This window comes from Bos indicus x Bos taurus, chromosome 22 (genome assembly GCF_003369695.1).
Source record: "Bos indicus x Bos taurus breed Angus x Brahman F1 hybrid chromosome 22, Bos_hybrid_MaternalHap_v2.0, whole genome shotgun sequence".
Classification (NCBI taxonomy): domain Eukaryota; kingdom Metazoa; phylum Chordata; class Mammalia; order Artiodactyla; family Bovidae; genus Bos; species Bos indicus x Bos taurus.
Window position 1 is genome coordinate 46,066,475 of NC_040097.1, and position 27,631 is coordinate 46,094,105.

Genomic DNA, 27,631 nt, shown 5'->3' on the forward strand with positions numbered 1-27,631 from the left:
TTCAAGTTTTATGCAAAGCAAGAAAGCTTTTTAAAAAGGAGGGCTCTAAATTTTCTTTCACATAGGATATGTATGTAGAGATGAACTATGCTTAAGAAAAGCACTGTGGTTGAAGTGGGAATCTGCTCAGGTCCCTAATATTTGTAACATCACAGTGTGAATAATAGTTAGAAACAAAATATTATATTTCCTTTTATATTCCTAGAAACTGGCTAAGTCAACTAACATCCTTCTCAAAAAGATAATAATGTATCTGGAGTACATACATAAATATAAAAATCTGAATACCCAGGAGCAGTTACTAGAGGTACAAAAACAAAAATCTCAATGGAAAAAACTGAGTTAAGAGACTTCAAAACAAAATTCCAGAGAATACTTTTTACTAATTCACTTCAGATAATTAAGGAACCTTTCATGTTTCTACATTTGAAACCTTTGTTGGTTACACATCACATCAGACTACTATACATTATGAGTTAATGAGCAAATGTTTAGATTGTAGTTTCTGTTCACTGCCATTACACACACTTTTTTAGTTAAGTCACTGAAAATAATAATAATAATAAGGCAGCATACCTAGAATTTTAAGAATCTTCTCAAAGGATAAAAAGGCAAGAGAAATGAAAGTATAAGAAAATGTATGCTGTCAAATCTTGGTTGGCTACAGTACTTTCTTTTCCTCTCAAATGTCTGATTTTCCCCATTATAAAAATTTTTTGTTCAATGAATATACACTGTCTGATCAATTTTAACTCAATTATAATTTAAACATATCTATTACTATTCAGACCAAAACCCATATTATATACAGTGGACAAAATTCTTTACAGGGGTTTTGGACATACTAAATCTTGAAATATTTAAAAATGTTAAAAGGCATTGATACATGAATGACTGTCAAAGAATATGTTTCAAATAATGTGGTGTTTCCAATGAATGTTAAGAAAAAAAGTGACTCTATTTGTAAAGTAGTATGAGAGAAGGAAATAAAGACAATCTATTTGTCACAACCTTTAACATGCAATTTTCCCGTTCGACTCCTGAAACTGTAAGAGGCACCAAATTGTACAGCGTAACAAAGCTCATGTAAGGGCAATGGAAACTAACGAACCCACAGTACAGTGCTCTACCTATCATTCCAGAAGCCACTAAAATGGAACAGCTTTAAAAAATTCAGCACTAAAATTAACATAATACACACCAAACACCACAAGATACAGAATTCCGTCCATGCTGCTAACACAAATGTCACACAAACACTAAGTAATATTCAGACTGGATGTCAGGGATGACATTTGATATCCAGAGAATATGGATTATGGTTAAGTGTCATGAAATCTGTTCATGAAAAATCTTTAACATATGAAGGTACTGTTCCTAAAAAAGTAAGGAAAAACTTCTCAGGTTATTAATACTTAGTAGCATTTCTTCTCAAACAAACTCATGAATATGTGGAAAGAAAAAGCATTTCTACCCCCAAATATCAATACAGCTTTGTAAAGCCCTGAAACCGAACCACCCCTCAACTCCTCTTGCTCTGCTACTCTGAAACAATCAGCACTTCTCTCATTCAGGTGAGTAGCTATTCTAAATGACACAGAAGATATCCTAAAACTTATGTTTTCCTCCCACAGTCCTATTTATAACAAGATGTAACAAACAAGATGAACTTTTGTTTAAAGATCAAAGTCCGACTTTTTGACTATCCTATTTTCTTAAATTTTTATAATTATCATGACTGCTAACAGTGGCAAGTGACAAAGCCTGTTCTCGAAGGTTCTGTGGGTATTCCCACTCCCTGGTGTGACATGAGGCCTTCACAGACTAAGCCAAGGGGGATGAGCGTGATCATTACTCCAATATGCTCTGCTGCTGCTGCTAAGTCACTCCAGTTGTGTCCGATTCTGTGTGACCCCACAGATGGCAGCCCACCAGGCTCTGCCGTCCCTGCGGTTATCCAGGCAAGAACACTGGAGTGGGTTGCCATTTCCTTCTCCGATGCATGAAAGTGGAAAGTCAAAGTGCAGTCGCTCAGTCATGTCCGACTCTTTGCGACCCCATGGACTGCAGCCTACCAGGCTCCTTTGTCCATGGGATTTTCCAGGCAAGAGTACTAGAGTGGGTTGCCATTGCCTTCTCCATCAATATGCTCTAACAGCAGCCAATGAAGAAACTGGCTGACTTTGGCAAGATGAACCAAAGCTGCTTTGAACTACCTTTCAGACTGATGAAAATTAAGCAACCACAACTATTTCTTTTAGGCAAGACAATATTTGCATATAAATCATTTCATATACTCAAAAATTTAGGATCAACCTATAGAAACACTTTCTTCCTTTAATGTCTGCATTTTCACACCAAAATGTTATTTATATTTGAAAGTGAGCTACAGTTTACAAACAGAAAAGGAAAAACAAAACTAACTCAAGGCATACGGTAAGACTAGATACAAGGTTTCCTGATAGGTTAGTGCTCTAACCCAGGAGAAGAGTTACTTAATACAAACTTATAAATTACCTAACTAATCTCTTTAATTTGTTATGCAGTATCTTCTTCATCTTTCTGATGAATGAAAGACAATGAATTTCAGAGCCAGACTTGATAGTTATTACTGACAGCTAAAGGACAAGAAAATGCTTTCTTGTGTGTCATATTATTTTTCCAGCAACAGTTGATGCATCTAAAACTGACTAAAATTAAAATAAATTCAGGGGAATTCCCTGATGGCCCAGAAGTTAGGACTCTGTGCTTTTACTGTTGAGGTTCAATCCCTGGAACTAATATCTCACAAGTCTAAATAAATAAATAAACTCAGAGCAGACGGTCAATAAACCTATGTAGCATACAGTGTTCAGCATGCTCTTTTTAGCCATCAATTTCTTCAAGATTATGAGAAAAACACTATAACCTAGACTGTATATGTCTTTTCGTCCTTATTTAGCATTATCTATAGAACAGAAAGACTGGAATAGAGGATCTCTAAATTCTTTTCTAGTCCTAGGCTTTATAATCCTATAACTTTTATTGCAGCCTCTTCCTAGTCTTTGGCCTAAAAAATAAATAATAATAAAATGAACCCCATTAACATGGTCCTAGGTCTTTGAATTCCTTCAAAAATACCTCAGCATGAACAAACTATTACTTCCTCAGTGATTCATGGGGATAGTGCCATGTATTACTTCTTTCATGTTTCTTGAGCAGTACTATTCCAAAAATAATTAGTTTTCTTCTATTTAGGTCCCTAAAAGCAAAATCACTATGACTAATATAGTAGTAGATATAAGCAATTACTGCAAAAATTATAAATAGCTTTATACAAAAGACAATCTGGTTTTTATCACACACATAATTTTTCCACCCAAAGAAAGCAATATATACAAAAAATTTTAATAAAATGATGTATATGCCTTAGGAAGGAGAGGTCTTAAGTGTTTCAAGTAATGAAGGCGATAGTTTTTACAAAAAGCACAAGAATTCTTGAGAAACATTTTGCTCAAAGTACCACACTAATTGCACCAAATTTACTCCTTGGAATTACAAGGTAACAGATTTATAACATGAACTGCAAATACCATTTTGCAAGGATTTATTAAATGTCCTTATTAAGCGGAACTATAAAGGCAGTTCTTGGCATTTTATGATCCATTCTCACACTACTCTTTCTTTTTCAGACTGCAGAACTGCTGCTCAAGGTGCCAAAGAAGTGTGGGAGGAGGATAAAATTTAGAAGTCACCAATGGGAAGCTGTCTGACAGCTCAGTGACCATCAACCCTCAGAACCTCAACTTTTAGAGCAATTGTCTGTGATCATCTACACAACTTGAAGATTGTACATTATGCTTTTTCTTAACTACTTCCAATTCCAAATAGATTTGGGCTTGCAAGACATAGATTTTCAAAGATACTTCTATGGGCCACCGTCTCCATTTGACTTATTCTTTGTATAAAAGCAAGGAAACATTTTATTTAGAAAAGTGAATAGTTTTATTTTATCCTGAAACCCCTGAGGAATTGGTACTTTTAGCCCACATAAAAAAAGCACGTGCATAAAAGCTTCTTTAAAAAAAAAAAAAGAGGATTTTATTTTGTGACTGCAAAAATGTTTAATTACTTCCAAGACTGTTTTTAACTGAAAACTCATTTCCAAAAGTAAATTTCAAACTAGAAGCAGAAAAGTTTCTTTCAATCACAAGTTTACAGTGATCTTAGTGCCATCCATAAGCAGTTAATTATAAAAACAAGGTTAAAACTTAATCCTAATTTATAAATGTTACAATTTTCATTTGGCATTCCTTGTCAAAAGATAGTCCGATGTAAAATTAAGTCATGTAGAAAATAGACATAGCTTTAATTTTGTTTGATGCTAAACATTTCTAGAAAAGACTTAAGCAAATACTAAGTAACAAAAAAACAAGATACTCTAAATTTTTTGAAGTCAGACTCTCATATACTGAATTTTAGTCAATGCATATACATGCATGGGTTTTATCTCTTAATATTTTATAAATAAGCTAATAAGTATGTAACAATGGGAAGAAGCTACTACTACCCGATAAATCAAATTTTGAAATTACTGATTAAAAAAGGAAATCTAAAAGAAACTTTAGAGCCCTCAGATGGTAGCTTTTGACCAATGAATCATTAGTTTATCATGTTCACAGTTCAGATAAGCTTAAAAATGGAAATGGGAAACCTTAATCAAAGAGTAAACAGCTCCTACATTAAGTTTTTCAAAATATTTTCCACTACTTTTTTTTTTGGCTCTCAAGGAGATTAAGAATAGAAAAATATTCTAGTAAAGAAGTGTAGTAACTAATACTCTATGGGATCAAAAAAGATAGAGGAATAACTGTTTTAAGTCTTCTTTTTTTCCTGTACAAATCCAAGCATTATTATCTTCTGTCAGCTTTCCATTTTTAGGACATTCTTGGGAACAGAATGCCCCTTATCTGAACTTTATCAGATCATGTTGGAATTTATTTTTCACACAAACATAAAGTGTGAGATTTATTTTATATGAATACTTTACTCCTTTAAATACAGGGAAGCGCCATTCATACCCATCCATTCAGAAAGATGACAAAATTTTTTTCTGGTATGGAAAAAATATTTCTCCAATATATATAGGATAACTGCAGAAATTTACTTTCAATCAAAAGCATTAAACTCCATACTAGGCAACTACCTTTCATATTTTATATCATGGAGTTATAATAAAAATAGGTTTTAGAATAACTTTACATAAGAACATAACAGAGAGTATGCCAAAAGTCTTTCAGATGAGAAATAACTAAGGTTTTGGTTGTGTATACACGTACATGTAAAAGTGTTTGTTTTTTAAAAAACAAATTTATCATTCTAAAGTTTTCTAAGCAATAACAGCACAAATTTTTGGTGAAAATGAAAGCAATATTGGGTTAGTTCAATTATGCATAGAGATCTCACAAAGTTTAAGATTGCTACAAATGTTGGCTTAACACCAAATCATTTATCTCTATACAGTGTCAGAAAATAATGGCACCTCTCAAACTGGCTCAAAGAACAACAGTAAGAGGGAAAAGCAACCATACTATGGTTTACTCAAACCAACTGCTTTCCACGCCAAGGATACATTCAGTTCCAGTCATGAACAATTTTTTAAATGCTCATCAAGAGTTTATATTCCAATTCAGATTTGATAAACTGAGCCCCCAAATTTGTTAAGAGTCAAAGCCAATTTCTTAAGATGACAACAGAATAATTTACATCTTCAAGTTATGCCTTTTAAGTACCATCCTTCAAATCCAGGATATATTCTTAATACTGAGATGGCTGTTAAGAGCTTACCAGTTACTATAACATAATAAAACTCAAGCTGACAGAACCTAGTAGTAAATTTGGATCAAGGATACCATCTTTCTTATGAACAGCGCTTCTCTGTTTAGGAAAAGCTCATCTCTGAATTATGCCTACTCACATGAAAAACTGGGAACCATTGGTATGTTTCCCTCGATTTGCCATTGACAAAAGGAACGCTCTGTCATGTTTGAGAATAAAGTTTTCATCTGTTTGAAGAAAACACAAATTTGTCAGTCTCCAATTATAAGCCACTTTTAACGTGTAATGTTCAAAGCAGTAAATAGAAAGCAAAGGATGAAATTCCTCTTCTGGTCAGTACAGATACGTGACTATTTCGAAAAAAATTCTTTTAACTAACCAAATAACAAAAGCATAAAAAAAAAAAAACCCAGATACTACTTATTTACTACTTAGCTTTGAGAAAAAGAACATATATTTAACACTTTATACAAACAGCCTTAGAACAGTCACTTTTAGTACCAACAGACTTTGGCTAAATGATATTTAAACTATTAACTTTCAGGTAAAACTACCAAGAAAATTAAAAAAAAAAAATATAGTAGAGCTCGTTTCTTCCAAATTTCCAATCATCCTGCATAATGCACCATTCATGGGAGCTTTAATAATCCTCTTATGTGCTTAATTTCTATATGGTAAATTTATTACTCAATCAAATTGTTGCTAGATGATGAAACCAACCCTAACCAAAATATTACAGTAAGTTTAGAGACATGCCTAATTAAATCAAGTATGTAGATTCTAATCAATAGGATCAAAAACTATCTAAGGAAGAAAGCCCTGCAAATACAAAAATTTAAATGGCAAGATTCAATTTTAAGATATACATACAAATATCCGCCACAGGCAACAACAATGTTAAAGTGGCCTACAGTATTAATTTCAAATTGCTACATGCTAATGGAATCAGCTCAAGAGCTGTTTGCTACTAGTTCAAAGGAAAACCTCTGTCATAAAGATCACTTAGAGACGGATTTAATTCCAGCAGAAGTATCCTGAAAACTAATTTAAGTTTCCTTTTAACATTGATACAAACAAATCTTTCTTTTGAACAAACAGAAACACAGAAAACTTAAAAAACAAAAACAAAAAAAAGATTACCTTGGGAACAGGCTTCTGAAAAAGAGTAGTAATCCATTTTTCCCCAAAAGAAATATAAAAGACTATTATAACACTGAAGCTATCATGGCATTAAAACCTAGTAATACTGGATCCCATTATAAATTTCTGCAACTGACTTTTCTAAGGCTTTTTGGGGCAAGTGTAATAGTTAGATTTATGCAAATACTACTGTAGGAATAAAACACAATCATATAGTTCTACTATACAAAAGAAAACATACAAACCTTTGAGAAAGGAAGAAATACCAACTTTTATTCAAAGACACTGTTTGGCTTAGAGGGGAAAAGAAAAAAAAAACTAGACTCTTCACCCTGACATGGAAATAATAACCCATTGGAAAAAGAAAAAAAGATACAGGTGCATGTATGAAATAGTATACAGAGTTTTCCAAGTCTTCAAGCAATATAAGAAATCCAGTCACAACCTGACCCAGACTCTCCATAAATTTATTAGGAAGGGTGCAAGGGAAAAGAGTTGGAGTTTGTGTTACTGAGCTTCGTTCTCTTACCTTTTCATTTTGCAAAAGACCACATTCTCTATAAACAAAAGAATATGTTGACAGTTTTAGGCAGGAAGATAGGAGTTTTCATGTATATAGTTGCCTAACCTCCATGCTGAAAGTCATGTTTAACCATAAAGTTAGCCTTAATTAATCTTGTCAATTAAAAGTTATATATTACAATATAATTTATCCCCAAGTTCATGCAAATAAAGTATTTTCATGCAGCATTAGTTTCATGCAAAAAGTGAACTATAAGTAAACCTCTTCTCATTAAAAGTACATGATCAAACTTGCTTTATATCAGAAATGAGACAAAAGACCATAAAATATTAAGCCTTACCTTTAAAATAACCACCATAAATTGATTCTCCACCTTTTCCATTACCTGAAAATAATGAGCTACGTTAAACAATGATGAAAACTAAAAAAATACTAACATACATAAATTACTCTTTATGGTTTTAATTTGCTGAAGGAGTTAACACCTTGTAATTCCTGCAGATGATAAAAATTCTAATAATCCTCAATCAACCTCATTTTTAAACTATAAATCCAATTCCATTATAATAAAAACTATTTTAAAAAATTATCCCCAGAACCCATTTATTTCAAACACTGACAAAACTCTAAAAGAATAAAACCAATTGAACAATACTTTGGCATTCACTAGAGGGTATTCACCAAATAACTGTATTAAAACTGCATAAAAACAAAACAAAAAACCTCTTAGTATTTTGCTTTTTATAAAAGTGAAAAAGTTGGCTTAAAGCTCAACATTCAGAAAACGAAGATCATGGCATCTGGTCCCATCACTTCATGGGAAATAGATGGGGAAACAGTGGAAACAGTGTCAGACTTTATTTTCCTGGGCTCCAAAATCACTACAGATGGTGACTGCAGCCATGAAATTAAAAGACGCTTACTCCTTGGAAGTTATGACCAACCTAGATAGCATATTCAAAAGCAGAGACATTACTTTGCCAGTAAAGGTTTGTCTAGTCAAGACTATGGTTTTTCCTGTGGTCATGTATGGATGTGAGAGTTGGACTGTGAAGAAGGCTGAGCGCCAAAGAATTGATGCTTTTGAACTGTGGTGTTGGAGAAGACTCTTGAGAGTCGCTTGGACTGCAAGGAGATCCAACCGGTCCATTCTGAAGGAGATCAGCCCTGGGATTTCTTTGGAAGGAATGATGCTGAAGCTGAAACTCCAGTACTTTGGCCACCACGCTCATGAGAAGAGTTGACTCATTGGAAAAGACTCTGATGCTGGGAGGGATTGGGGGCAGGAGGAGAAGGGGACGACAGAGGATGAGATGGCTGGATGGAATCACTGACTCGATGGACGTGAGTCTGAGTGAACTCTGGGAGTTGGTGATGGACAGGGAGGCCTGGTGTGCTGCAATTCATGGGGTCACAGAGTCGGACACGACTGAGCGACTGATCTGATCTGATCTGACCTGATATATTCTTGGCTTACAACATTCATTCATCCAACAACTATTCACTGACCATCTAATATTTACATCATACTGTGACACAATATTTACAATTAAAATAATGAGGTGCTTTAGGAATTAATACAGTTATTAAGAGCATAACTTTTAGCTCTACCTTCACTGAAGTCCCCACCCTGAATCATAAAGTTTTTAACCACACGATGGAATGTAGAACCTTTATAACATAACTTCTTTCCAGTTGTTTTCCCAAGGCCTTTCTCTCCTGGAAAAAAAAAAGAAATTAAATTTAGCTACAAACATATTCTTCCATGGGAACAACCATTCAATTAGCTCTTTGTCAAATTCCTCCCTGGTATAGGACACTCTAAGACATAAGCAACATTATAAATGTCTTTCCTCCCCATTTTATCTACTGTTTAAAAATATAAATCCAATTACATGTAACAACAACATCATTATGTTCTGCTTCTCTATCCTCTAATCGTAAATTTATTGTGAGATCTGGAAGGCTAAATTTATTCAAAGTACTAAAATCTGTAAAATTCTATCAAAATAAATCAGTTTTGAATACATGCTATTATTTTTTAAACTACAATGCATAAAGATTCCATTACATATGGTGGTACTTCCTTTTTAATTTTTGAGACCATTTCTTTCTCCTCTCTTTAAGAAATGCTTCCCTGACTTATCAGTGAAAATAATATTTTTTATTTTTCATTTCACAATCCATTACTTTTTAAGGAAAACAGCTATTCTGTTAAGGAAGGTAAAATTTTAAGCCAGGACTTCTCATTGGAAATAATCTAATAATTCATTTACCTGAGCATAGGCAAAGGAAGTTTTTGCATGTTTTTGGACATATATCTGAAAAGAGCTGAAACATAATTCGACCAACTGAAATAAAACACATGAAAAACAGGTAAGCAAGTTGATTAAATGTATCATATTTATATGGGAGAAATAAAGAAAATAAACAAATTGAGAGGCCCATTTTTATCATTCATTTTAATTTTTTTAAGAGATTCAACAGGAAAAGAATTTAACTAGGCAATACCAATTAATAAGAACCATACTATATTTATTAGCATTAGGATTCACATGCAACCAAAGTGAATTCAGTCCAGAACTGTGGGATTTTAAGTGTCTTTAACAGGACCTTATTTTATTAGATCTCTCTTAGTATATCTCCTACCTGAACTATTAATCTTTAAAGATATTCTCGATAACAGTTGTCTGATTTATGCCTAAACCCCTCCAGTGATGAGAGCACATCATAAGACAGTCACTCTGGGCTAGTACTAGTAGAAGAAAGCTCTGTCCTCTACATTTACCTTTATGCAAGAACTGTTCACAGCCAACCCCTGAACTGTCACTCACAACTAAAACTCACATTAAATTCCCTGAGAGGGCAGAAAGAGAATAGGTTATGGTTCCTAAAAACTAATCAACAAACAAACAAGAAACAATAGGAGCAAGTCTCCAAATTCGACTTAATTATGCAATAAACAATCTGCCTACCAATGCAGGAAACTCAGGTTCGATCTCTGGGTCAGGGAAGATCCCCTGGAGGAGGAAATTGCAACCCACTCTCAGTATTCTTGCCTGGAGAATCCCATGACAGAAGAGCCTGACAGGCTACAGTCCATGGGGTTGCAAAGAGTCAGACAGAACTCAACATGCCTCTCATGCCAAAAGAGAAGTGTTTCACAAATCTGTTCATCTCAGGACTCCTTTAAACTCTCAAAAATGACTAAAGCTTTTAAAATGTGGGTTATAATTTTGATATTTACTGTATTATAAATTAAAACTCAGAAATTTTCAAAACAAGAATACTCAGGTAACTGTTCCATCAGCTGTCAGAGCAGTGACATCATTACATATTCTGTAATGTCTTGAAAACTCACCTTGTGAATGAGAGTACAAGGGGCAAATCATATTATTTTAAAAACTGTTTCAACTTTGCCCTCCTATCAATAAAATAAAGGGAATTTTGAATTACAACCATTTTCCAGGAGTTCCTTTTCCCTTTATTCTATAAAAGCTTTTCCATTATGAACATTTGTACATAGTCAAGACTTGTAGAATATATCAAAATTAACTGGATCAGGCATAATCCAGTAGACACAAAATGCCTTGATATATTGTGTCACTAAGATTTTACTTTATTCCTGGCATGTCAGTCAGTTACTGTGAGGACAAAACAAGGTTACTGTGTAAGAAACAACCTTAAAGGATAAAAAGTAGAAGAATGGAATCATATAAGAAGAGACTCCCATGTCAGCACTGTCAAATCGAGTGCTGGAGTCAAATTAATGCAGTTTCAAAACCTTCTAGCTGATCTTGATGTCTAAAGAAATGAAGAGAAAGTTAAGAAAGCAAAAAGGAAGATAGCAATGTATCTAAAAACATTTCAGAATTTTAGGAAATGCATGTAATATCAGTAATATTAAGTACTATTCTTTGTATTTACATAGAAATAATTTATTATTCTATGTAAAATAATTTATTAATACTCTTATCAGAGTATTTCCATCACTCATAAATCCCTAAGAAATGGCTGGCTAGGTGGGTGTCAAAATTCAAAATCATATAGCTTTGCAAACTACAACATACATAGGTCTTTGGAATCTCTTTAAGATAGATGTTTTTCAGAATAAAAGATATAATCAAAACAACTGAAACTTCACCTTTTCTCTAGGACTATAGTAACTTCAATAAAGAGTTCTTCCGCCCAAAGTCTTATGCCTCCACACAAAAACTGATGAAAATTTCAAATATTTTTAGTTTCTCCTTTACAGACAATTATGAACCCTCTAGTGGTAGGAGTACGTCAAGGCTGTATATTGTCACCCTACTTATTTAACTTATATGCAGAGTACATCATGAGAAATGCTGGGCTGGAAGAAGCAGAAGCTGGAATCAAGATTGCCGGGAGAAGTATCAATAACCTCAGATATGCAGATGACACCACCCTTATGGCAGAAAGTGAAGAGGAACTAAAAAGCCTCTTGATGAAAGTAAAAGTGGAGAGTGAAAATGTTGGCTTAAAGCTCAACATTCAGAAAACGAAGATCATGGCATCTGGTCCCATCATTTCATGGGAAATAGATGGGGAAACAGTGGAAACAGTGTCAGACTTTATTTTCTGGGGCTCCAAAATCACTGCAGATGGTGACTGCAGCCATGAAATTAAAAGACGCTCACTCCTTGGAAGGAAAGTTATGACCAACCCAGACAGCATATTGAAAAGCAGAGACATTACTTTGCCAACAAAGGTACATCTAGTCAAGGCTATGGTTTTTCCTGTGGTCATGTATGGACGTGAGAGTTGGACTGTGAAGAAAGCTGAGTGCCGAAGAATTGATGCTTTTGAACTGTGGTGTTGGAGAAGACTCTTGAGAGTCGCTTGGACTGCAAGGAGATCCAACCGGTCCATTCTGAAGGAGATCAGCTCTGGGATTTCTTTGGAGGGAATGATGCTGAAGCTGAAACTCCAGTACTTTGGCCACCTCATGCGAAGAGTTGACTCACTGGAGAAGACTCTGATGCTGGGAGGGATTGGCGGCAGGAGGAAAAGGGGACAACAGAGGATGAGATGGCTGGATGGCATCACTGACTCGATGCACGTAAGTCTGAGTGGACTCTGGGAGTTGGTGATGGACAGGGAGGCCTGGTGTGCTGCGATTCATGGGGTCGCAAAGAGTCAGACACGACTGAGCGACTGAAGTGAACTGAACTGAATACCCTACCCTCTAACCTGATGAAGAAACAAAATTTCTATTGACCTTTCACACTCATGGGGCAATGGTTAGAGCAGAAATTCTGTCTCTGCCATGGCACTGTGTTGTTAAGAGCAAAAGAAAAAAACATGAACAAAACCAAATTGTTTTGGGTGCAGTACTACAGTACAAGGTTAAGAACACTGCTAAAGACTGTAAAGTAAATGATGTACCTATCAGAACTGTTAAAAAAAAATTCTGAATCATACTGGACATGTAGTTCATCCACCATTGTCAGAATTCCATTTGCAACAACACTGACAGATGAATACCAACAAATGTAGAAAAACAGCTGAAAAGCACAGGGATTCAAACAGGAGTAAGAGGTAAGAGACAAGGAATAACCATCTTACGTTAAAGGCAAAAAAGGAGAAAAATCTTTGTATATTTCACGTGGAGATTTGAGGCAGAGAAAAGGAAGGAAAAGGATAGTGCTAAGAAGCCAATTTTCTCCTCTCAAAGTCCCCATAAAAACCCGTAACAACTCTCAGAATGGGAGAATAGCAAATGAAACAAGTAAGAAAGGATTGATTTCCAAAATATACAAGCAGCTCATACAACTCAATACCAGAAAAACAACCCAATCAAAAAGCGGGAAAAAGACTTAAACAGACATTTCTCCAAAGATGACACACAGATGGCTAACAAACTCATCAAAAGATGCTCAACATCGCTCATTATTAGAGAAATGCAAATCAAAACTACAATGAGATATCACCTCACACCGGTCAGAATGGCCATCATCAAGAAGTCTACAAACAATAAATGCTGGAGAGGGTGTGGAGAAAAGGGAATGCTCTTGCACTGTGGTGGGAATGTAAATTGATACAGCCACTAAGGAAGACGGTATGGAGATTCCTTATAAAAACTAGGAATAAAACCACCATATGACCCAGCTCCACTCTTAGGCATATACCCTGAGGAAACCAAAATTGAAAAAGACACATGTATCTCATTGTTCACTGCAGCACTATTTACAATAGCTAGAACATGGAAGCAACCTAGATGTCCATCGACAGATGAATGGATAAAGAAGTAGTACATATACACAATGGAATATTACTCAGCCATAAAAAGCAATGCGTTTGAGTCAGTTCTGATAAGGTGGATGAACCCAGAACCTATTATACAGAGTGAAGTGAGTCAGAGAAAGATAGATATTGTATTCTAACACATATACATGGAATCTAGAAAAATGGTACTCAAGAATTTATTTACAGGGCAGCAATGGAGAAACAGACATAGAGAATAAACTTAAGGACATGGGGAGAGGGGAGGAGAGGGTGAGATGTATGGAAAGAGTAACAAGGAAATTTACATTACCATATGTAAAGTAGACAGTCTATGGGAATTTGGTGTATGGCTCAGGAAACTCAACAGGGGCTCTGTATCAATCTAGAGGGGTGGGATGGGGCAGGAGATGGGAGAGAGGTTCAAGAGGAAAGGGATATATAGGGAGGGGATATATGTATACCTATAGCTGATTCATGTTGAGGTTTGACAGAAAACAACAAAATTCTGTAAATCAATTATCTTTCAATAAAAAAATTTAATTTTTAAAAAAATCCGTATGAATTTGCCTTCACGACCTTTCAACCAGGCCTGTGGTTATTACTGGGATTCTCTGGGCCCAATTTATAAAAAAAATAAGGAGAAAAGGGGGTGAAGGAGAACCTTCTTGCTTACAGAAATGGTAACAAGCCTTTGCCCTAAAACTGAACATGAGCTCAGTGCTCAAGCTCACGTTCACGCAAATGCACTAATTAAAGCAACTTAAAAAACAAGTGTGTCACATGCTGTGCTAGGTTCTTTACAAATACAGGCAACTCTGCAATAACATGAAAAAACTGAAAGAAACACTGCATTATCAAAAAACCACATAGAAAGACAACTGTTCCCATGGGACAATGTGAGCTGGGGACAAGGGAATTTCAGGTTCTAGTAAAAAATATTTTTTATCTTAGGAGTATCAATGATAAAGGCATGCTTTTAGTTATAAGAATATCTTATAACATTTAAACATCACTGGGGAAATCCTACAACTGATCACACCTCACTCTGACCTTTCTCAGCACTGTCATTAGCATAACCCTCCTTGTGGTCTTTCAAGTAACTAGTAAATAGATGAGAATAATTCAAAACAGCAGTGCTGCTCACCATCCTTTTCTCCCACACAGTAGTTCCCCTCCTTGCTATCTGTGTCACAACACAAATGGTAATCTGGCTAAGAAAAATTGTGCTCCTTAATTGATTAGAATAAATTCATTTTAAAAATATGATCTTTAAGACACGTGGTTGTATTATTTAATTACTCTTTTCAAGAACCTTACCATGCAAGCAATACTGCACTGAAGTCTTATTAGTCTGAGTATATACAAAAGGGAGAAATCATTTAAATGGAGCAAACCATTGCATCCAGAGTCATCGAGTCATTGTATTCACAAGCTTATGACCCAGAGCATGCTTGAGATGGGAGATTCATTTCTCCCGGCCCCCGTACAAATCAGGTCTCATATGCCCTGCTCTATCTCAAAGTATAAGTTATTTTGGATATTAATCTAAAGTTTAAAGGTTAATTTCGAATACAAGCAAATTTTGCTGTACTTTAGAACCACAATAATGACTCTATAGTACTTCCATTTCCCCACTCCAGTACTTTTGCCTGGAAAATCCCATGGACGGAGGAGCCTGGTGGGCTGCAATCCATAGGGTCGCTAAGAGTCAGACACGACTTCACTTTCACTTTTCACTTTCACGCACTGGAGAAGGAAATGGCAACCCACTCCAGTGTTCTTGCCTGGAGAATCCCAGGGTTGGAGGAGCCTGGTGGGCTGCCGTCTATGGGGTCGCACAGAGTCAGACACGACTGAAGCGACTTAGCAGCAGCAGCAGCAGCAGCAGCAGCAGCACTTCCATTTACAAAGAGGTCAGAGGGCTTTCCCTAGGTCATAAGCAGTACTCAAACATTTGTCTTCCTCTTTACTTTAAACTTGTTTCTCAGTTTCAGTTCCAAATACTCTATAGTGTTTACTAAGAACATATTTTTAGTTTCTTTGATTCATGTGAACCTTGAGCAGTAAAGCTAAAACATCCATTTTACCTATTTTGATAAATTGCCAGGGTTTTATGACATTGTTCTGAGGCCCACATAAACAAAATTCTAAAGTCAAGCATTCTTTTAAAGAAACACCTTGGTCATCATTTTGGAAAATCAACTTTAGTTCAGTTCAGTTCAGTCGCTCAGTCGTGTCCAACTCTTTGTGACCCCATCAATCACAGCACGCCAGGCCTCCCTGTCCATCACCAACTCCCAGAGTTCACTCAGACTCACGTCCATCGAGTCAGTGATGCCATCCAGCCATCTCATCCTCTGTCATCCCCTTCTCCTCCTGCCCCCAATCCCTCCCAGCATCAGAGTCTTTTCCAATGAGTCAACTCTTCGCATGAGGTGGCCAAAGTACTGGAGTTTCAGCTTTAGCATCATTCCTTCCAAAGAAATCCCAGGGCTGATCTCCTTCAGAATGGACTGGTTGGATCTCCTTGCAGTCCAAGGGACTCTCAAGAGTCTTCTCCAACACCACTTTAAGCCTCTGACAAATACAAAATAAGTAACATTCTATTCAAGAAGGAGGCTATATCTTTTTAAAATGTCAATCTCATAAAAGACAAAAGCTATGGAAATGGAGGGTAAAGAATGATATAAATGATTTTTTAGGCCAACGAACAAAAACAGAATACAGAGATAGTAGATTGTATCCATGTAAATTTATGAAGTTGACAACCGCATTGTGGTTATGTTGGAGAATACCCCTTTCTTTTCTTTGAAAAAAATTTTAAAATGTTTAAGACTCTTTTAATGAATATTTCTATTCTTAATAAATACATGCACGTACTTAGGGGTAAAGAGCCATGATGTGGGTAACATATCTTCAAATGATTCAGAAAAAAATTGTGCGTTTAGAGAGAAAGAGAGAGATTAATAAAGCAAATGGTATAAAATGTAAATAGGTGAATCTAGGTAAAGAATCTAGGTAAAGAATCGGAGAAGGTAATGGCACCCCACTCCAGTACTCTTGCCTGGAAAATCCCATGGACGGAGGAGCCTGGTGGGCTGCAGTCCATGGGGTCGTGAAGAGTTGGACGCGACTGAGTGACTTCACTTTCACTTTTCACTTTCACGCATTGGAGAAGGAAATGGCAACCCACTCCAGTGTTCTTGCCTGGAGAATCCCAGGGACGGGGGAGCCTGGTGGGCTGCCATCTATGGGGTCGCACAGAGTCGGACACGACTGAAGCGACTTAGCAGCAGCAGCAGCAGGTAAAGAATAGATTGGCATTCTTTTTACTGCTTTTACTTTTCAACTTCCTATAAACATGAAATTATATTCAAACAAAAAGTTTAAAACGATTGCAGATAAAACCCAATGCTTGAGTTCTATGAAAGCATGTGTCTTTATCAGCAGTTCTCAAACTCTTTGGTCTCAGAATCCCTCTATATGCTAAACAATTACTGAAGACTTTATAAAGACATTTGAATATGGTTTTTAAAAAAATAATTTTATGCATTTAATTTTGGCTGTGCTGGGTCTTTGTTGCTACACAGGTTTTTCTCTAGTTGCAGCAAGAGGGGACGAGCCTCCAGTTGCAGTGTACGGGTTTCTCACTGCAGCGGCTTCTCTTGTCAAGGAGCACAGGCTCTAGGGCACACGGGGTTCAGCAGCTACAGTTTCTAGGCCTTAGAGCACAGGCTCAGTAGCTGGGCCCACTGGCTTAGTTGTTCTGTAGCAGGTGGGATCTTCTCAGACCAGGGGTTGAACCCATGACTCCTGCACTAGCAGGCAGTCTCTTTACTACTGAGCTGCCAGGGAAGCCCAATATGGGTTCTTTCTTAATACTTTACATTTTGAAATATGAACAAAAAACTTAATGAGTGTCATCTTTTACATTTTTGCAAATCTCATTTCATGAGATTTCCTATTTCATGTCTAATGTAATAAAAGATAGATTTTCCTATCTGCTTCTGCATTCAATCTGTTGTGTCATTGCTGCCTTTGAAAAACTATTGAATACTAACAGAAATGGGAGTGAAAAAATTGGGAGTTTGACTTCTGGTCTCATGATAGCATTTCCCAGTTTGAAAACAAAAAAAGGTCTACACCATTATACTATTATAATGTAATATATTACAACTATAACTTTTCAAAAATACCTTACATAGACATTCTCATTTTAAAACTACACCTCAGGCCTCTAAGAAACACACAGCCTCCAGGGGAGTGATAAATCAAAGGCCGTACTCCAGAGGTGACTTCTAATACTGCTTTTGCTATCTTTATCTCTAATCAAATAGTAATTAGTAAAATGAATGCTTAAAATCTGTTTTTATTGGCAAACTGGTAATGTCTGGAACATACAGACTGAATAAAAACATTTGGAGATAATCCATACCCTTCCATTAATAGGACATAAATCTGGAGTCACCCTTTGGAGTAGAACCTCAGGCTGGGTTCATCAAAAAGGTCCTGGGTCTAGTCAAGATTTAAGAGGATTCTGGTACACAAAACTAAAAGATTCGCATGGCAATTTTCAAGACCAGAAATCTTCCACATAAAGAGTACTTGGAGCACTGAAAATGACTTCATCAGACTTACAGAACTGGTTTTATGACTTATGTGTATGTATACTTGCTTGTCAACATCTACATATGGCAAATGTGACTTGCTTTCACTGTGTCCTGGTAGCAAGGTTGTGACAAAAGCAGTCTACAGCCATTAACTTATTGGTGACTCCTTGATATGCTCTAAAAACTTAATAGCCATTTTTGACTAAACTGGCTTAAATCAGTTTGCACCAGATATCTAAAACCTGTTTCCCTGGGCTCCAATATTCCACTTCTTGATACAACATCTGAAAAGGGCAAAATAAGTTTCTGAAGCACCAAATAGAAGGAAAAGGTAGATTCCTATTTCATGTCTGCCCTGAAAGGTACTCAGTTTAACCAACCAGTAACAACCATAGAGAGAACTAATATTTAATCAAAGAAGGGTGGACCTGCCTGTCAGAAAAAATAAACAGAACCTCTGAAAAAAGAAAACAGAACAAAACACCAATGAAATGAAAATCTGGTTCTTTGAAATAACAGTAAAATTGGTAAAACTCCTAGCCAAACTGGCCACAGAAAGAAAGACAACAGGCACAAATTATCAGCATGAGGAATAAAAGTGATATTACTATAGATCCCACAGATACTAAATTAAAGGACGATGTTGTTTGACAACTTAAGATTAAATGAGCTAGTTGCTTAAAAGCCACAAACCACCAAAACTCAAAGAGAAGTAACAACATGAATAGTTCTGTAACTATACTCATGTAATTTAAAGACATTCCTCTTTTAATATATACTTGCATTCATTTGGTGGCTTTACAATTCAAAAGCCTCGTTTGCTATAAAATATACAAATTTCCATTGATAGTAATGGAAAATACACACTGTGCTGTTCAATTTTTATCAGTACTTATTGATCTCTCATTAATATGGACAACGTAGCTACTCATTAAAGGATCTTTACTTATCAAAGTAAATAAAAGATATTACTTTGTATCAAGTGAATTATTAACTATACGAGAAGACAAGAGTTATTACTTGAATAAATACTCAATGACATACATACTAAAGGTTAAATAATACAAAGCAAGACACCTCATTTCAAACAACTGAAGAGATTCTTACAAGCTGTGTAAAAATCAAGTACCTACTGCTGCTGCTGCTAAGTCGCTTCAGTCGTGTCCGACCCTGTGAGACCCCATAGACGGCAGCCTACCAGGCTCCCCCATCCCTGGGATTCTCCAGGCAAGAACACTGGAGTGGGTTGCCATTTCCTTCTCCAATGCGTGAAAGTGAAAAGTGAAAGTGAAGTCGCTCAGTCGTGTCCGACCCTCAGCGACCCCATGGACTGCAGCCTTCCAGGCTCCTCCGTCCATGGGATACTCCAGGCAAGAGTACTGGAGTGGGGTGCCATTGCCTTCTCCACAAGTACCTACTACTTAGATAATATACTGAAAAGTGCTAGAGAAATATCAATATTATATATGAAACTGAACCATATGAAATTGCCAGTTATCAACTGGTTCAACCTAGAACAATGCAAGCATTCCTTGTTTTATATACGGTTCAGTGTTCTCTAGAGTTCTAGTCACTTCTACCGGAACGGTATTATAATATTGGTGATCAAAGTTCATTTTACATTTGCCAATCACATTCTGGAGATGTTTCATGACAAAAGTTATTTGCGAAACTAGGATATGAATGCGTACAAGATAAGGAGTACTTTCCAGGGCTACAGAACCTTTGTTTGACCTCTACTTTCCAGGACTATGCTATTTTTAACTCTTAAAAAAATAAGCCTTCTTATTCAAAACGAAAATTCACTATAGAATAATGATTAAGAGCCTCAAGGTTCAAAAGATGAAGAGAGAATGCAACAAAAATTTCTAAGATCACATCATTCCTTTGCTCAAAACCTTTCAACATTTTATCTCACGGAGTCAAAGTTCTTACTCTGGCCTTTACTCATTTTGTGCTACTCAGTTGCCTCCTTTACTCCTCAAACAAGAAGGTACGCTTTCTCATCAAGTCAAGGAGGCTACTACACTTTCTGTTCCTCAAACAAGAAGGTACACTTTTTCGTCAAGGCCTTCATATTATCTGTTCCTCTATCAGGAAGGTTCTTCTCTGAGATATCCACACCCTCACCTTCTCTTTCAGGTCTACTTAAATGTCATCCTCTTAAAATGTCCTTTTCTGACCAATCTATTAAAACAGTACCCCTATTACAAGACACTTATTTTTTTTTCTGGTTTATTGTCTGTCTTCCTCCAACAGAATATAAACTACAAGGAAGAGAGGCCTTTGTTTTATGCATTGCTATATTCTCAGTCTAGAACAGTAGACAATCTGCTGAACAAGATCTGCAGAAAGACTGTATACATGCTTCCAATTAAAACTTCTGTCACAGTAAAAAAAAAAAAAAAAAAAGCTAAGAAAACTGTTTGAAATCTCGCACGCTCTGCTACGTAGAATGAAGTTAACTATCCTTGAGAAGAAAATATCTCATTTTCAAAAAAATATACCAAGGAATGGCTGGATTCCCTAAAGAAAACAGTAATGGAAGAGAACACACATTGCAAGTCCGTTGATACTAAATGCTTTGGTTTAAAGCCCAAGACTTGTGCTAAGTCATTACCCCATGAACCAAGGAATTATGGCTAAAGACACTTAAGGAAAAATAAAAGCAAAGTTAACCTATTAATGATGCACAAGAATTAGAAAATATACAACGTACGAGTCCAAAGCTCATAGTACAGAGCAAGATACCAGAAATCGAAATTGGGAGTGTTTGCTCCTTAGAGATATTGTGAGAGACAAAGTCCAGAAGGATCGCACCCCTTTTCCTGGCGCTAAGGCAGGGCAGGAACACTCAGGAGGGGTGCAGGGGCAAGGAGTTTGGGAGGACGAGGCCTGGACTCCGATTAGTTTGTATCCGGACCACCCTCCTCTCCACAGATTTTCCCTCAGGAGAAAAGGGAGTACGGACTGCGCCTACCAGTTCCCAAAAAGGCTTGGGGGAGGGTTGATGAAGGTAGACCCCTCCCCTTCCCCAAGGCAAGCCAAGGCCCCGCAGGGCTCCCCAGTGGCCCGGCTCACCCGGCTCCCGGTTGATTTCGATGTCGAAGTGGCATTGCGGCCGGTCCTGCGCCCCCATAGCGACCGAGGCGGCAGCAAAAGCTGGGAGAGATGGAGAGGAAAGCGGTCAGGGCGGGGGCTGGGGCGGGGGCTGGGGCGGAGCCCGCGCCTCAGTCACCTCCCGCAGGCCTGTCGCGACAGCGCCGGAGGCCGAGACCCGCTCCCTCTCACCTCAGGCCTCCCGGCTCCCATGGAGTGCGCACACACATGCAGCCGCGCTCTTCACCTGGTTGGCCTCCAGCCTGAGACCTCCCAGTAGACAGAGGAGAAAGCGCTGCCTCCGCGGCCGGAGGCCAACGCCACTAACGGACCGCCACCCCCGCCCCCCGGCCGGGTCTCTGATTGCCACGCTAAACCCCGCGAGAGCCAGGACAAATACCGCGAGAGCACGTACTCGAAGGCGGTGGTTAACAGTAGCGGCTACGCCTACGTGGGAATGCCTGGGAGCTCGAGTCCCGCGCTCCTATACCTGAGCTGGTTCTTTTTTGCTCCGCCCCTTTCCTCCTTTACGTTGCAATCAGACGCCAACTGTGGGGAAGCCCCGGACGCGCCTGCGCTCTCTACTTCCTGTTGTCCTTTCTCAAGGGCCGTGTCAAAGTATTTGCAGATATCGCGAGGCTTCCTTATTGTCCATAGCTGCAAGAGTTTGGAGAATCAAGTCGTTGAGGATCGGTAGACTGACAGTTTTGACTTTCTTTTTACTCAGGGAGTAGTTATGACCCTATCCTGTTAGACTGTCTCACTTCAAAGGCCGTTTAGGTACAGTTATACGTGCGTTTCCGCTTTGGGGGCCAGCGTCATGGGCATAGTGTTCAAGGCGATTCTACCTCTTTTCTAAATTGTCAGTTCAAGACCTTTGCCCTTATTTTAATCATGTTCTTCGTCTAATAGAAAGCAAGAATTCTGTATAATAACGTGTTGTTAAACGATGTATGTATATTCTGAATACAAATCCTTGCTAGGTTTATGTAATTGTGACTATTTTCTCCCAGTCTGTCTTGCCTTTTCATTGTTTTGATAGTGGCTGTGGAAAGCAGTTTTTAAATTTTTTATGAAGTCATTTGATCAACTTTTTCTTTTATGGTTTGTGCTTCTCTGTGTAAGAAATCTCTGCCTACCCCAAGGTCATGAAGATTTTCTCCTATATTTCCTTTTAGAAATTTTATAACCCTGTCTTTTTGGTGTACGTCTATGATCTGTCAGCATTTGTGGATATGGTGTGAGGTAGAAGCTGAAGTTCTTTTTTTTCTCATAGGGATATACCATAGTTCCACCACCATTTGTTGAAAAGACTGTCTTTTATACATTGAATTACCTTGGCTTTGTGACCACATATGTGCCGTTCTATTTCTGCGCTCAATTTGCTACATTGATTTATCTTTACCATGGGCCACACTGTTGGGTGGTTGTTGTTTTCCGTTATTTTCTTAAAATTATAATATATACTTTAACTTTTCATAAACTGGTCTTTTAACTTTTTTTAGCTTATTGTTCAGAAGCACCAAGTAGATTCGCATTGTTATATCACCATCACTACCATCTAGCCACAGGACAATCTTCATCTTGTAAAACTAAAATTTTGTACCAATTAAACAATAACTGCTCCTTCTCCCCTCTACCCAGGATCTGGCAAGCACTCTGCTTTCTTTCCTTTTTACTTTATTGTGGTAAAAAGACTTAACGTGAGATCTACCTTCTTGACAGATTTTTAAGTGTTCAAGCTGTCTAATAACGTGAGTGGGGGGCAGCTGCTATCACACTCCAGCTGATAGTTTTCACTGTGGACCTGTAATCCAGCATTGCTAGAAATCCAGGCTTTCATGGGAAATCCTCAACCCACTCCAGTGTTCTTGCCTGGAGAATCCCAGGGACGGGAGAGCCTGGTGGGCTGCCGTCTATGAGGTCGCACAGAGTCGGACACGACTGAAGTGACTTAGCATAGCATAGCAATGCAAAACTAAAGACATTGCACAGCACCTACCATATTTGCTGATCAGATCAGGCCCTTCAGCAGCCTACCTGGCATAGAGTACAAGCACAAACCACATGAATAATAGAGAACAGAGAAGACCAATGATGGGATAGAACCCTACAGATGACAGAATGAGTCGGGGCCTCTGAAAAGGGCCAGAGCCTTCAGCTAACACACTTGAATGTTTACCATGCCCAGCTCCCAACCACATAATCTCCACCTCATAACCTCAAGAGGCAGATACTACTTTTCTTATCTCCATTGTAGAGCTTAGGAAACAGAGCTTACAGAGGTTCTGACAGATTTGGGATTTAAAATGAGGTCTCTCTTCACTGTTTACATATTACAGCCTTCCTGGGTTGAAACCCTTGACTCTCAACAAAAGGAGGTTTTAATTTGGGGTTCACTTACAAGAAGCTCTTTGCCCCGTTTAACAGATACATCTCAAAGAAGGAAAGTTCTTGACAGAACAAAGATAAAAGAAGCAGAAAGAATGATAACATAGAAAAATCACCATTAGGTAATCCCTAATGAAGAAGAGAAGCAAAAAGCAAAGGAGAAAAGGAAAGATATAAGCATCTGAATGCAGAGTTCCAAAGAACAGCAAGGAGAGATAAGAAAGCCTTCCTCAGTGATCAATGCAAAGAAATAGAAGAAAACAACAGAATGGGAAAGACTAGAAATCTCAAGAAAATTAGAGATACCAAGGGAATATTTCATGCAAAGATGGGCTTGATAAAGGATAGAAATGGTATGGACCTAACAGAAGCAGAAGATTATTAAGAAGAGGTGGCAAGAATACACAGAAGAACTGAACAAAAAAGAGCTTCACGACCCAGATAATCACGATGGTGTGATCACTCACCTAGAGCCAGACATCCTGGAATGTGAAGTCAAGTGGGCCTTAGAAAGTATCACTACGAACAAAGGTAGTGGAGGTGATGGAATTCCGGTTAAGCTATTTCAAATCCTGAAAGATGATGCTGTGAAAGTGTTGCACTCAATATGCCAGCAAATTTGGAAAACTCAGCAGTGGCCACAGGACTGGAAAAGGTCAGTTTTCATTCCAATCCCAAAGAAAGGCAATGTCAAAGAATGCTCAAACTACCACACGATTGCACTCATCTCACACACTACTAAAGTAATGCTCAAAATTCTCCAAGCCAGGATTCAGCAATACATGAACCGTGAACTTCCAGTTATTCAAGCTGGTTTTAGAAAACCCAGAGGAACCAGAGATAAAATTGCCAACATCCGCTGGATCATGGAAAAAGCAAGAGAGTTCCAGAAAAACATCTATTTCCGCTTTATTGACTATGCCAAAGCCTTTGACTGTGTGGATCACAATAAACTGTGGAAAATTCTGAAAGAGATGGGAATACCAGACCACCTGACCTGCCTCTTGAGAAATCCATATGCAGGTCAGGAAGCAACAGTTAGAACTGGACATGGGACAACAGACTGGTTCCAAATAGGAAAAGGAGTATGTCAAGGCTGTATATTGTCACCCTGCTTATTTAACTTATATACAGAGTACATCATGAGAAACACTGGGCTGGAAGAAGCACAAACTGGAATCAATATTGCCAGGAGAAATATCAATAACCTCAGATATGCAGATAACACCACCCTTATGGCAGAAAGTGAAGAGGAACTAAAAAGCCTCTTGATGAAAGTGAAAGAGGAGAGTGAAAAAGTTGGCTTAAAGCTCAACATTCAGAAAACGATCATGGCATCTGGTCCCATCACTTCATGGAAAATAGATGGGGAAACAGTGGTAGACTTTATTTTTTGGGCTCCAAAATCACTGCAGATGGTGATGCAACCATGAAATTAAAAGACGCTTACTCCTTGGAAAGTTATGACCAACTTAGATAGCATATTCAAAAGCAGAGACATTATCTGCCAACAAAGGTCCGTCTAGTCAAGGCTATGGTTTTTCCAGTGGTCATGTATGGATGTGAAAGTTGGACTGTGAAGAAAGCTGAGAGCTCAAGAATTGATGCTTTTGGACTGTGGTATTGGAGAAGACTCTTGAGAGTCCCTTGGACTGCAAGGAGGTCCAACCAGTCCATCCTAAAGATCAGTCCTGGGTGTTCACTGGAGGACTGATGCTAAAGCTGAAACTCCAATACTATGGCCACCTGATGCGAAGAGTTGACTCATTGGAAAAGACCCTGATGCTGGGAGGGATTGGGGGCAGGAGGAGAAGGGACGACAGAAGATGAGATGGCTGGATGGCATCACCAACTCAATGGACATGAGTTTGAGTAAACTCCAGGAGTTGGTGATGGAGAGGGAGGCCTGGCGTGCTGCGATTCATGGGGTTGCAAACAGTCGGACACGACTCAGCGACTGATCTGTGCTGCCAGAAAAAACATCGATTTCCGCTTTATTGACTATGTCAAAGCCTTTGACTGTGTGGATCACAATAAACTATGGAAAATTCTGAAAGAGATGGGAATACCAGACCACCTGACCTGCCTCTTGAGAAATCCATATGCAGATCAGGAAGCAGCAGTTAGAACTGGACATGGAACAACAGACTGGTTTCAAATAGGAAAAGGAGTATGTCAAGGCTGTATATTGTCACCCTGCTTATTTAACTTATATGCAGAGTACATCATGAGAAACGCTGGGCTGGAAGACGCACAAGCTGGAATCAAGATGGCCAGGAGCAATATCGATAACCTCAGATATGCATAACACCACCCTTATGGCAGAAAGTGAAGAGAACTAAAAAGCCTCTTGATGAAAGTGAAAGAGGAGAGTGAAAAAGTTGGCTTAAATCTCAACATTCAGAAAACTAAGATCATGGCATCTGGTCCCATCACTTCATGGGAAATAGATGGGGAAACAGTGGCAGACTTTATTTTTAGGGGCTCCAAAATCACTGTAGATGGTGATTGCAGCCATGAAATTAAAAGATGCTTGGTGTGCTGCGATTCATGGGGTCGCAAAGAGTTGGACACAACTGAGTGACTGAACTGAACTGAACTCCTTGGAAGAAAGTTATGACCAACCTAGATAGCATATTCAAAAGCAGAGACATTACTTTGCCAACAAAGGTCCGTCTAGTCAAGGCTATGGTTTTTCCAGTGGTCATGTATGGTTGTGAGAGTTGGACTGTCAAGAAAGCTGAGCTCTGAAGAATTGATGCTTTTGAACTGTGGTGTTGGAGAAGACTCTTGAGAGTCCCTTGGACTGCAGGGAGGTCCAACCAGTCCATTCTAAAGGAGATCAATCCTGGGTGTTCTTCGGAAGGACTGATGCTAAAGCTGAAACTCCAATACTTGGGCCACCTCATGCGAAGAGCTGACTCATTGGAAAAGACCCTGGTGCTGGGAGAGATTGGGGGCAGGAGGAGAAGGGGACAACAGAGGATGAGATGGCTGGATGGCATCACCGACTCGATTTGGGTGTGAGTTTGAGCGAACTCCAGGAGTTGGTGATGGACAGGGAGGCCTGGTGTGCTGCGACTCATAGGGTCACAAAGAGTCGTACACAACTGAGTGACTGAACTGAACTGAACTGAATGAAATAACCTATCAAAGCTGGGTAGATCATAATTTAAGTGAAAGGCTATCAGGAGCTTGATAATAAATCATTTTGGGTTATTTCCTGATGTGATGGAAAAGCAAGCACCTATCACTTCCTATGATATATTCTTGCCACAGATACTAGAATCTGAGTCTGAACGAGCACCTTGATCTACTAGTTTATAGGAAAACTGGGCCATAGTGGGACATATAATGACACCACACCACAGGGATACAACAGAAATGTCAAAATTTTTAGAGCAAATGATGTTTTTTTCAACAAATGGGAAAAAAAGGAAAAGGGAATTAAGTATTTTTACAGACATAGTGATGTCAACAAAATGCAGGGTGTGAATTTTGTTGGGATCCTGTTTCAGACACATCAACAAAATCACATTTTGTGGGAAGAGAAGAAAATTGAACATCACAGAATTCAGGACATGCCACTCCAAAATACAGCTCCTTGGCATAGTGAATATTTTAAGGAAGGAATTTGAGAAACAGCAGATCCTAGAGGGACTCTCAGACCTTCTCCCATAAAGCAGGTCATGTGACTCTCAGATGAGAGGTGCCCTCCCACACCCAGAGGGACAGAGATTTTGAACAAAAAGGCCTTGCTAAATTTCCCCCAGTTTCCTACACTTAGTTCATACCCTTATGT

General features: G+C 38.1%; 1 protein-coding gene across 9 annotated transcripts in view; it reads right to left on the reverse strand.

Annotated features, from left to right (window-relative positions):
• Positions 1-21,953, reverse strand: part of NKTR (natural killer cell triggering receptor) — a 53,539-nt gene extending 31,586 nt beyond the window's left edge. The window contains exons 1-6 of one of the 9 annotated variants that reach the window (XM_027523291.1): positions 21,854-21,953; positions 21,421-21,501; positions 9,757-9,831; positions 9,092-9,199; positions 7,821-7,865; positions 5,957-6,044 (exon numbers count right to left, since the gene is read on the reverse strand). In XM_027523291.1, coding sequence (XP_027379092.1) covers positions 5,957-6,044; positions 7,821-7,865; positions 9,092-9,199; positions 9,757-9,831; positions 21,421-21,478 — 374 coding nt within the window. In that variant the 5' untranslated portion in view covers positions 21,479-21,501; positions 21,854-21,953. The other 8 variants (XM_027523290.1, XM_027523294.1, XM_027523292.1 and 5 more) reach the window with 8 other exon arrangements.
• Between the last annotated feature and the right edge of the window lie 5,678 nt (positions 21,954-27,631).